This window comes from Echinops telfairi, unplaced genomic scaffold (assembly GCF_000313985.2).
Source record: "Echinops telfairi isolate 266 unplaced genomic scaffold, ASM31398v2 ScPeMD7_23;HRSCAF=83, whole genome shotgun sequence".
NCBI lineage: Eukaryota > Metazoa > Chordata > Mammalia > Afrosoricida > Tenrecidae > Echinops > Echinops telfairi.
This window is the reverse complement of record NW_022103920.1, coordinates 76,679,968-76,692,802: the sequence shown is the minus strand read 5'-3', so window position 1 is coordinate 76,692,802 and position 12,835 is coordinate 76,679,968. Positions and strand designations below refer to the sequence as shown.

The 12,835-nt window shown below is 41.5% G+C and overlaps 1 protein-coding gene across 1 annotated transcript; it reads left to right on the top strand.

Moving 5' to 3' along the window:
* The first annotated feature begins 277 nt into the window (after positions 1–277).
* On the top strand, positions 278–11,823 carry POLR1F (RNA polymerase I subunit F). Its single transcript, XM_004702837.2, has 4 exons — positions 278–531; positions 3,958–4,099; positions 9,736–9,944; positions 11,197–11,823. The coding sequence occupies exons 1-4, from the start codon at positions 278–280 to the stop codon at positions 11,591–11,593; spliced, it is 1,002 nt and encodes a 333-aa protein (XP_004702894.1). The 3' UTR covers positions 11,594–11,823.
* The last annotated feature ends 1,012 nt before the right edge of the window (positions 11,824–12,835 follow it).

Below are 12,835 nucleotides of genomic sequence, written 5' to 3'. Positions count from 1 at the left end.
CCGTAAACCGGACTTTAGCGAGAAGACACTCGCCAGGGCCTTGGACTAGCGCATGCTCCGTAGCCGCCACCGCCCTGGCGCGGCCCCCAAGCTCGGGCTCGGCGGCGGAAAAGCGGTTGCCCCCTGCTGGTCGGACCTTCGCAACGCAGCTCGAAAAGAGACCTTTGCGAAAGGCGGGCGTAACCGCTGGATGACGTAGATGAAGCGACGCAGGGAAGGTGGTTGTGCTCGCGTCAGGGGCGCGCGCCGTGGGAAACCTGACGAGCCGCCCAGCCGCATGGCGGCTGGCTGTTCAGGAGTGCGGCGGCCCAAGGCTGCCCCCGAAGAGCCAGTGGTGGGGCCGGCCGGCATCGTGCCTTGCCTAGAGCTGCCAACCTACGCTGCCGCCTGCACGCTGGTGAGTACCCGCTACTCCTGCCTGGTGGCCGGGCCGCACCGCAGACACATAGCGTTGTCGCCGCGCTACCTCCACAGGAAACGCACCGGCATCCGAGAACAGCTTGACGCCGAGCTCCTGCGCTATTCCGAGAGGTATCCGCACCCTTGCCTTTTCTTGCTAACTTGGGATCCACGCCATATCGTAGCCTGAGGCGCCTTTCGGGGAGCAGAGGCAGGGGGGACGGCGAGTGGGCGTGCAGATGGCGCAGCAAGAGGGGCAAATGGGGAAACCCTCGTCCCGCAGGATCGACTTGTCCGAGGCTTTCTGGGGCCCCGGTCCAGTTCACAAAGCCGGTGGTGCGTTAGTCGAGCTTTTTGCCTGGTGGTTTGGCAGTTGTGAAAGAAAACAAACATGGAATGATTTCTGGGGTGGTGGTGGGGGTGGGGGTGGGGGTAGTGCTCGAGTTCACTGCAGAACCGACGAGGGTCCCAGAGGTTCAGTGCACTGTGACTTTGGCCGCCCTTAGCTCCTTCATTTGACAAATGAAAGTTTGGAATGCCTCAATAGGGCACACGATTCTACAGAAAATCACGCTGGTAGTATAAGTACGGTTATTTCATTGTAACGCATGACGACAAGTTTTGTTTTTATGTTTGAACTAGTCAATATCAATGTTCTCTTCACTTGGATGAGTTTTGTGGCGGTGCGAGGAACTCTGGTTTCTTTTAAGATACCGGGAGCCCAGAATCTGTAGTTGGAAGCGTGTCCTTCTAATGTGCCTAGGGTCGCCATGAGTCAGAACAGCCTCGCGGGCATCTCACAACCACTACTGGATAAAGAAAAGTTGTGCCGTAATATACAACTATACTATGTGCAAAAAGCATACTGACTTCGGAAAGCGAGGTCTTGAATGTTTCTAGGAACTCACCTTTCAGCCACCCGCCCTTCCTCTCCTCAAATCGCAGAAATTTCCTCCGTGAATTTTCTTAGGGAGAATACACAGTTGTTCAGCACCTTCTCTTAAGATCCTAGACCAGACATGTTAAGTGTCAGCCAATCATAAACAACTTCTGTTAACACCCACAAACAACCCCCTTTCTGTGCCAGGGATTTGGTATACAAAACCCAAAAAAATGAGATTCTTGTTTCCAGGGGTTTTTTGATCTAGTAGAGGGATATAAATGTAAACTATATTTAGTGAAGTGTTAGCTTCTGTATCAAGCAATAGAAAAAGGCTTGTGAATTAGAGCTTTGAGGATGATTTGACACAGGAGGATACTTAGTGGCATCCCAAGTAGAGAGTGGCATAAACAATGGATAGAGATGCAGCATAGCATGCCCAGGCCCAGGAACTGTAAGCACTACAGAACTGCAATTCGGTTTTAGATTAGGGAAAAGGTATTAGGTACAGCTGGAAAGGAGAGCGGGGCATTAAAGATAAGGGGTCATGGCCAGGGCTGCTCTTCCCTTCCTGTCCCTGCCTAGTTGATTAGGAGTGGTGCTGGTCATGGTTAATTTTTATACGGTGAGCAGGATTACAGCTCACCCGTGTCTGAAACTTGCCTGCACTTGAGAGAGTAGTAATATTTATCAGTTGACCATGAGACATCATCAGATTCATGAATTCAGCAAAAATACTTGGTAGTGTTAAATGATAATGTAAGGCTTAGACCATAGGTAGGGAGACCAATTAAGACATAATTGCTGTTTCAGAGAAAATTATTATAGGGTTTGGATCTGAGAGATTTAAAGGTATACCAGGTGACATACATAAAACCTGGAAACATTAGCAACAGTTTAATGTGTTATACTAATTTTCAGAACCATATAATGGTTCCACTTGGTAAGTTAGGGGAAAAGTTTCCACAAGTGGCTGCTCCAATAGGGTGGGTAAGCCATTAGATTAGAATGGTTGAACAAATAGACGAATTAAATGAGTTGGAACCAAACAGCAATTGAGGGATAATTTGTATAACTCCACTGGGCTGAGTGAAGTCATGTGAAACAGGCTACGTATACTGAACAAGTATCACCCCTCAGTTACTGATGAGACATGCTAAAGGCGCAGGTTCGTTCAGTGCAGAGACAAATCAGGTGAAGCTGCAAAACAAATGCATGTCCAGAAATCCTTGATTAATGATCCTCACTCAAAATTATTTGTATCATAGACACGGATGCAAATAAGTGACTATATTGTCAGTTGTAGTGTGATACCAATAAACCATTAATTATAGACTTTATGGCGGTCCTGTGGAATTAGAAAGAGGTAAAAAAGGAAGGAATTGAGAAGGTCACTCCAATCAATTTTTAAATCCTCTCAAACGCATTTCTTGTTTGACAGACTCACCTTTCCTTTACCAGTGACAAGATTTTTTTAGTTTAAAAAAGGGTGTTTCTGTTTCAAATTTGGGCTGTCTAAGCTTAAGGAAGAAAGTAAATAATTTTCTAAAATCATACACCTTATAATTTGTGCCTCTGAAGGCTCTAGAAAAGTAAAACACCAAAATACTATTTCTGTGCTATGCGACAACTCTTGAGTAACATGCTAATGGCAAATATGCCCTTTTCCCATGGTTCAAATAAACCTTCAATGTATGCTCCTCCGCATCTTTAACTTGGTTGAATTGTTGGCTAAATATATCAAGTGAGGCCCCTAGTCTGCTGTGATTTCAAAAAAGCAAAAGGAGACAAAGATGTATGCACAGCGTTAGAGCATCGGTCTGTATTTCAGGTGGCTTTCAGTACCTGAAACTGAAAACCAAGCCCCCACCATGGAGTCACTTCTGACTCATAGCAGCCCTTTGTAGTTTCTTAGACGATCAGTCTTCACAGGAGTAGACAGCCTCATCTTTCTTCTGTGAGTGCCTGGTGAATTTGAGCCATGACTTTGCAGTTAGCAGCCGAACACCTGGCGCACACTTTTCCCAAAGGTTTAATGAATTTACACAAATCCTTATGTGCTAGGCTCTGTTGTCACATTCTCTTGTCAGCAGTTCTCAACCGTATTAGACCTAGTAGACCCAGTACCTCCCTTTTGTGACTAGTGTATTGCATTGCCGCCTTCACTGCCCTGCAGTATTCTGTGTTCTCTGCTGAAGTAAAACGGACGGATGATATCATCCACCACCACAGTTTAGAGGAGTCCCTCAGTGGTGCAAGTGGTTACACACTAGATTACTGACGAGCTGAAAGGTTGGAGATTTGAACCCATGAGGAGGCGCCATGGAAGACAGAGCTGACTTACTGCTCACTGCCATTGAGTCGGTTCCGACCCAAGGAGCCGCTTTAGGGCAGAGTAGGAGTCATTGTCGTCATTCACCCCCACCCCCACCCCGCATCCTGTGTTTCCATGATTGTAGCCTTTTACAGGATTAAAAAGTCTCATCTTTCTCCCATGGAGTATCTGGTGGTTTTGAACTGCTGAACTTGCAGTTAGCAGCCCAGCATGTAACCACTATGCCAGTAGGGTTTTCTGACAGTGCTCTGAAAATAGTCATATGACTCAGAACATTCGGGTAAGTCAAAAGAAGTAAAATATGTCTTTTTTTTTTCTTTTTCTCTTATTTTCATTTTCATAGTCTTTTAGGTGTCCCTATTGCATATGACAACATCAAAGTCGTGGGTGAGCTGGGAGATATTTATGATGATCAAGGACACATTCATCTTAACATTGAAGCCGATTTTGTTATTTTCTGCCCTGAACCAGGACAAAAACTTGTGGTATGTATATTATTTCTTTCCAGCTTTCTACGTATAATTATATAGTTAAGTAACATGAAAAAGTTAAGAGACTCCACAGACGAAAGCAACATGATGCTGTAACAGTCACTTGGTTGGCTGTTAAACAAAAGGTGTTCAGTTTGAACCAAGAAAATGTTAAATGCTCCATGGGATAAACACCTGGCCATCTGCTCCTATGAAGATCGCATCTAAGCAAAGGCCACCGGGCAATTCCACGTTGTCACACAGGGTCACAATGAGTCAGAATTGACTGGGCGTCACCCAACAAAACCAATTCTAAACCTGGAGGCTCGAGTGAATTGCTGATATTACTGGTAGGGGCTGACAAGTAGGTTTCTACGCAAGAGTGACCCAAAGCACTGCCCAGACTTTCCCCAGCATCAAAGGGTTATCTTGAGCCCATTGTTGCAGCCACTGGGTCAGTCCATGTCCTTGATGGTTTTCTCTTTTTTAATTGCTCCTCCATTTACCAAGTGTGTTAGGCTGGGTTTTCTTGAGAAACAAAACTAGGGCACTCATAAATATCTAAGACAGAAGTTTAAATCAAGAAAGAAAAGCACATCAAAAACTCGGCCCATACAGCCACAGGGCTGGCAAGCACAGTCTACCTCCAGTCTATGGGTCAGCTGCTAGCTGGAGACCACCGTCCATAGTCAATAAAATGCAAGTAAACATCTTTCTAATATTCTCTGCGTTGAGCCATGATCCATTTAACATCAGCAGTGATGTCCCTCATTATAAGTCCTCTTCTGAACCTGACTTGAATTTTGGGCAGCTGTCTGGGGTTGCTATGAGTCAGAGTAGGCTTAATGAGTTTAGCTTGAGTATGCAAATTTGAATAATAGATGCCTTACACTAGATTTATTTGTATTTATATACCTATCATCCCATCACGGATAGTCTTGTGCTTCAAGGCAGATCTTTAAATGTTCTTTTGGATGATGAGAGCAACACGATTCTTCTAGAATTGTCACTCCTGCCATAGTAAATTTATCTGATTGTCTGATTAAAATGACTAATTCTGGTCCATCGCTATGCATTCATTTCTTATGACTTCTGATTTTCCTATATTCATACTTTGAACATTACACATTCTGTTTATTGACAGGTGTTTGTACCTGTTTCTGAATTTGCATCGTTCGCTATTAGCAAGTGAAGTTCCCAAAGCCTTTGCTTGATCTACGTCCTTGTGGTGACTGACTGGGGAAGGCAGCTGTTCCTCAGTTTTATTGTGAGTGCCTTCTGACCGTCGAGACTCCTCTTCTGGCACTGCCTCTGATCATTTCTCTTCCTGTTCATAAGGTTTTCAATCATGAATCACTCGGAATGGAACAAATGGTTTCTTCTTAGTCTGTTCATAGTCTGGAAGCTCTGTTGAAACCTATTCATCTTGGGTGTCAAATACTGGTGACATCTCCCCCAGCATCACAGCACAAGCAAGCCACCACAGTACCACAGACAAGTGAAATTGCTACTAGAGATAATAGATGTTCTGAACCCAAGGCCTGTATATGGGCGGCTAATTGTTCAGTTCAACTTATGTACGTTTTTAAAGTTTTGTTTTAATTTTTACTTTTAGAAAACTCAATTTGTTTAAAACTCATGTGCATTTATAATGTGCCATCCAAGTCCGTTCCCCACTTTTAATTGTTTCTGCCTTTTTGTTACTGAGTTATTCTTGGAAAACTGTGGACCTCCCGTTCAGACCACCCAAGAAAAGGCCTTGACCCTAGAACAGCTCTCATGAAGACTGGGAACTGGTCTCTCACTCTTCCTGCCCCATCTTCCAATCAAAGAAGCCTTCCTCCTGTTTGGGGGATACACGAAATTTCTCTGACTCTTATATAGGTAGAATGACCCTGCTGGTCATGGGAGTTCAGTGCCCACTAATGAAGCTCATTAAATTTCTCTATGAGAGTGAAGTATTACATGATTGATAGGGTCTTTTTGTTGACAACCTTGAACCCTGGCACAACAGTTACAGTATTTTTTCTCCTCCTAGCTATGCTCATTGTCTACGTGCCTGCTCTTAATCCACAACACAAAGACCCTGTGCCATGGAGTTGATTCTGACGCATCCTCCCCTGAGGGACAGATAGGACTCCCCAGGGTCTTGAAGAGCTAGTCTTTACAGGAACAGACAGCCCTACTTCTCTTATACTGAGCAGCTGGTTGGTTTGAGCAATGACCTTTTTATCAGATGGGCATATTGTGATTCTTCTCTCTCAGTATTTAATTTGTTAATTTTTCATAATTTGAATGACCAAAGCTTTTCATGTTCTTGAGTTCTAATGTTATCAGTTTATATTCTTGTGGTTATTGCTTTCTGGATTCTAGAATGTTGATTATCCGTAGGATATCTAAATATTATTTCTATAAATTTTGCAGTTTTAGTGGTGCGCCTGTCAGAGATTAATCTTGAATACGTTTTTTTGTGTGTAGGTAAAGTTCAGATCCATGTTCTACCCTCCATCTAAATATCCAGTTAATTGAGTCCCAGAGATTGAAGATTTTTCTTTCCCCATTAAATTCGCACAAAAGAATTTGTCAAAAATCAGTTGACTTTATAAGTATGGGTCTATTTCTAGCCTTTTTATTCCCTTGATCAATTTGTCTTTATACCAATACTAGTTATTTTGTCACTTGTAATTTCTTTTTTTCCTTTTTTTTTAGTGATTTGGCTACTGTAGGTATTTTTCATTTCCATGTATATGTTAGATGTAGATTCTCAATTGTCTAAAAGTTTGTTAATGTAGATCAACTTTGAGTGAATTCATATTTTAATACTGAACATGTTGAGTTTTGCCGTCCATAGACACTTATTGATTTTTCCTTAATTTTTTTTCAATGTAGAAATCAATTTTATTCTTCAATAATTCATTTCTAGTACATAGAAATTTGTATATATTAACCTTAAATTCTGTGACCTTAATTCACTCACTTCCTTATTACTTGTTCCCTCAATTTTTTAGGATTTTCTGTAATCACTATCATACTGCAACCTAAGATAGGCTTATGACTCTGAGCTATATTTTCCTCTGCTAGACTTTTCTGCCAATCTGGTTCCAGCTCTTCCCAGAAGTTAATCAACTCTCTACTAATGTGTTGTCCCTTCCCTTCCAATTCTCAGCGATTTTATGAATATCCCCTACGTTCTTAGATTATTTCAGTGAGATTTTGAGAAGAAAATGGAAGGTCTGGGTAGTTTTACTTAAATGGGTTACATTGTCTAAAACTCCTCAGTTGCTTCCAATTGACTTTAAGTGAACTCTTGGAATGACTTTCCATGTGCAACAAGGTCTGCGTTGTCTGCCGCATGCTTCTCCAGCCTGGCCTCCTGAGACCACGTCCTGTGCTTTGGCTCTCTTGCCCTTCTCTTTGAGAAGGAGTTAAGCAACTGTGTACTATATGGCTTTGCACTCGTTGTTTTTCTCTGCGTGCAGCACTTCGCACCCTCCTGCCCTTTGGGCTGTCACGAAACGTTGCCTCTAAAGCTCATGTCTTTCATGACCTTCGGATACCTACTGACTCCATTCTTTTTCTTCATAGCATGTGTCATGGTTTGTAATTACAAATATTTTTTTAAATTTCTTGGTAAATACACATATTGTAGAATAACTTTAGAATTAGAACTGATAGTAGATGTGTTAAAATAAAATAGTTTGTCAATAATGTAGATCAACTTTGAGAGGTGAATAGAATTTGCAGTATTTCCCAGTGGGTGACACTGCCCCCTCAGGAGCGCGTGAATGATCCAGGATGGGCTGCCCTCGCTCTAGAGACTGGGTTATAGTGCAGAGGTACTGCTGGGGTGGGGAAATGAGGCCTGGGTTTTCTGAGAAGGGAATGAATGCCAAATAGGTTTGGGAACTTATGTTCTGTGTCTTGGAGACAGGTAATTAAAGTTACCTTTGAGCTTATTCTGATTTCCGACCACTTTGTAGTAGTCAGTTTTATACCATGATGCTTATGCCTTTTCTAGCCTCCAGAGAAACAGAGGTCAAGGTAGATTAGATATGTAGGTGATTTATTAGAGGAAACACCTGTGAGGAGTAAAGAGGAGGGAGTGAGGCACGGTTGTCTGGCTGAGGGGAGGATAGCAGTACAAGTGACAGAAGGGGAGGGAGAAGGATTACAGCACAGTCCTGAGAAGATTTCGGCCAAACCAGTGAAAAGGTCTCAAGTCACAGTTGTTCACCCAATGAGTTCTCTCTGTCTCACAGGCACGAATGGGCCTGAATTAGTACGCCGCTGTCCTCCGTCACTGGCTGAGAGCAGACAGTAGAGAGCATGCCTGGGTGTGACAGCAGCTATGGACCCAGAGGGACAGTAGCTGGGCCCATCAGACGCCTGTAATCTCAATAGCAGGAGATCTAAGTACATTTTCATGACCCGCACACTGCTGTTTTTATCTTTACTGTCTCGCACTTGAACATGTGTAAGTTCTCTCCCATCAATGAAATGCAGAGATTCTAGCTTTTAGTATTGAAAAAAGCATCCAGAAGGCTGTACATTCGTGACTCAGCACTCCAGAGCAGGCTTTTAGCATGAGGTTATGGGTGGGGAGTATACTTTCCCCTATGGCTCATGTTTGGTCTTTAGTTGAGTGCTACTTCACAGCAGTGCTGCCATCTTTTCAGCACCTAGAGATAGGGGAGGCCACATGAGAGCTTCTTCAGACTGACTTTAGAACTATCTAGAAGCCACCACCGGATGCATCAGACTCCTGATAATGACAGTGCAGGAAGTGTTGCATATATATATAAGATATTGTATACACGCCAGTGTTACTTACCGTTGGAGAGATCAGAAAGTATGATTAAAGTACTATTTCATATTTTCATTCATGTAACTCATTGCCGTTGAGCCAATTCTGACTCGGTAACTGTGTAAGGATAGAGGAAAACTGTCCCACAGGGTTTCCAAGGCTGTGAACGTTCAGAGACACAGGCTGCCCAGCCTCTCTGCTGTGCGGGGCTCCAGCAGCAGTGGAGCGCTTCACCGCTGCGCCACCTGGGCATCTTTTCAGATCCCTTATGTATCTAGTGGAAGAATAGAAAGCTTAGGTTTTATGGAAGCTTTCAGGTTAAACTGAAAACTATATAATAATTTTTATTTTAAAGCTTGTTTTTACCTTGGTCAAGGGCTACATATAAGGGGTAGACAATATTTTAGGACTGATTATATCATGCTAAGCGGAATCACAGACGAATGCTTTTCAATTTTGCAGTAGTCTGTTTATAAGAATATAATGTGGATCCTAGTTAATAAAGAACATATGCTTGCTTCCTGCCTTGAGATCTTGAGCCTTTCCTTCACATGTCGGTCATATAAAGGAGTATTTTCTGCTTAGTTTCAAGGTGGTTATAAAGTAATCTACTCTCCAAAGGATCCTTGAGGTCAAAGGGTTTGGGTTTATGGTGAGCGGGGTGAACTTTGATGTTTCCTAACCCAAGTTTTTGTTATGGCATGTAGTGTTACCTGAATCAAATAGTCCATTATTATACCTCTAATTTGATATTTCTCTTTAATTTTTTTTTCTCTTTGAAGAATATTTTGTACTTCTAACACTTCTCTTTCTTCTTGATGTTACACTCGTTTTTCTTTATTTCTAGGGCACAGTTAATAAAGTGTCTTCCAGCCACATCGGCTGTTTAGTCCATGGCTGTTTCAATGCCTCTATCCCTAAACCGGAGCAGATGCCACCTGAGCAGTGGCAAACCCTGGAGATAAGTGTGGGAGATGAACTTGAATTTGAAGTCTTCCGCTTAGACTCTGATGCGGCTGGAGTCTTTTGCATTCGAGGAAAACTAAACGTGGCCAGGTCAGTTTGGTGCCAGTGTTTTTACCAGATATTTTTATTAATTTTTTTGTTGTGTAGAAATTAGAAAGTGTGATTGCCTCTATAATGAACATTTTGTTTACAAGAGTATTCTTCTGAACCATAAACAACAATATAAATGGAAATCTTAAGTGTTTTGACAGTGCATCAAATTAAGTATTCTACAGCACAGCTTATAACAAATTGGTTTGGTTTTATAACTGATTTTGCTAGGCACTTTGTAATTTATTAGTTTTAAAAACTTGGTATCTGAACTTGAAAGTGTTAAATGTATAATTCTATTGTATAACTCTTGAACTACTTTTAATTTTATATAATTGAAACAAATTATTTAATTATTGTCATCTGTGCCCGGAAGGAATATTAACTTCTGGATTATTCTGTACTAAAATTCTTATACAAATTAATCTTGAGTTTGGTTCCACAGGAAAGAAGCTTAGTGGATAAAGGGTGTCTTGAAACTTAGTAGGCTGTGTTCACAATTTTTTTCTAGATTTGTGTCAGTTAATTTCTGGTAACTTGCCTGGATTCATGTTAGAGAGCATCTGTCCAATTAGAACTTTCTAAGCAATCCTGAGCTGCCCTTCACTACTGAGCTCTTGAAATGGGGCTCATGAAATTACAGAAATAAGTTTTCAAACATTGAACCTAGATTAACATAAATTTAAATGGTCACCTGTGGCTAATGATAATTGTATACAGCAGTGTCGTTTTGGGAAGAGAGCTGCTTCGTTGGTCTTTTTAATTTCGAGATATAACAACATTGAAGTAGGTAGAAGTGCCCCTGTAGTTTCCAAGACTTAACTGTATATGGGGGATCCTTCACAAAGCTTGTGGAAAAATTCCATTATATTTAAAATGTTTATTTTCACAGACTTATTGCCCCTCATATTTTCTCTTGTCACGTGTTAATGGTCTGACTCATAAGCCTGGATGTTGTTGTAATGTTCAGTGACCACTCTTTGCTATGCACCGAAAATTAAGGCATGCTTTGAGACGTTTATGAGTAAAAAATCATCTGGTAGAAAGAGCTACTATGATAGGGATCTTTCCCAGGTATTTCAGCAAGTTGAGGGATGACAGTATGAAGTATTTGAATTGTATGTCATAGCGATGCAGCTTTCATTTCTCCCATTATTTAGAAAATCTTGGTGTACTGGGATATGTTTGGTTTAACTTTATTCCTTTATTTTTGTTCTGTACTGTATTAGTATTTTAAATTCTTAATTTACAGTTTGCAAGCCAAGTGTTCTCAAGTTTCTGAAGAAGCAACAGAAACCACCACTGAAGAAACTGTTGAAAATCCTCCACAGAAAAAGAAGAAAAACCTAGAGACGTCCAGAGAGGGAGAGGCTGCCGCAGAGCTGGTAGCTGTCTCGGTAAAGGGAGAAGCCGGGCTGCAGACCAATGGCAGTGCAGAGGGCCTCGGTGGGGAGCAGCCCCAGGAGAAGAAGAAGGAGAGGAAGAAGAGAAAGCCCCGGGAAGCTCCGGATCCAGACCCTGTTCTCCCAGGCAGTGACTCCAGCGGCTACCAAAGTGACCGCAAAAAGAAGAAGAAGAAACGAAAATACGAGGAGGCAGCGGTTTCCCCCAATGTGGAACACTCGCCTAAAAAGAAAAGGAAACCGTAATCTTCCTGAACTGCATTTTAAACATGGTCCAGTTTTAATGTGATCATCTCACAGTAGGTGAATCAATGTTTCGAATGATGTGAAATGCATATGTATTTCACATAATTTATGGAAACATTTGAATTTGAGGTGTGTGTATGTGTTAAAATTATGAAACCTGTCTCTAAAGGATTTTAGGGATATTAAAGTGCCAATTTATTATATAAGAATAAAAAATGAAGCTGTTCTTACTCTCGGCTCTTAAGTTCTTTCAGATTTTATATCTAAATCAAATCTTGAGACTAGCAAAAGACTTTATAATTCAATATTGTTCATATTAGGAAAGTGGGTTTATTTTCTTAGTTTTTATCTTTGCTTCCTGATAATGTTTACCTTTACCATGTTATTCTATGCCATTTAATTTTACTTAAGAAGATAATTTCAGGACACTTGCTACTTGTTAAGCGTTTCCTTTCCCATGTTGATTCCAGTCTTACTGTTTGCTGACAGGCTCTCGCTATTGCCAGGAAACTACTCGCCAGGCTTTCCTTCCAGGTGGGCTTGTTTGGCTTTGTTTTCAAGTGTGAGAGGTCGATGGAGGGGAGTGTTTGCTTGTGCTTTTGCATTTATGCCTCAACTGTTTTGCTTCTGTCGTTAGTTTGAGGAGAAGCAGGTGATGAAGATGGAATCATTACGATTTAGAATAGTGGAAACTTTCCAGATTACTTTCTAATGAGTGGAGTAAGCTACTAGGAATTGTTCTAGGAAGAAAAACAACAACACCAACAAAAGACCATTAGCATAGTTTCATTGAGAAAATGGAAAACCAGTAAGTCATTAAACAACACACCAGTCCGGACTGCTAATCCTGACATGGCCATATTCATTCATTTAACAAGCATTTCACCAGCTGCTTCCTGTATAGTGTTCTGTCAAACAGGCTAGTATCGGGACAGATTCACTGAAACAAGTCCATACACATCCATAAACAGAAAATTATTTAAAATTGTATTTTAAAATATAAAACAAAATAATTAAAAATTATGGTAAGAACTATGAAAACAAAAAGTATGTTGTATTAGCCGTGTGTATGGAATTTAGTATTTGTCTCATACTGTTTAGTATGTGATCATTCTGCAAATGCTATTGTTGTTAGGTGCTAGTTGTGATCCTAGTGATTCCTGTGTACAGCAGTTGCCCAGCCCTGTGCCATGCTCTGCATTGTCATGTTTGACCCATTACTGTAGCCACTCTGTCCCTCTT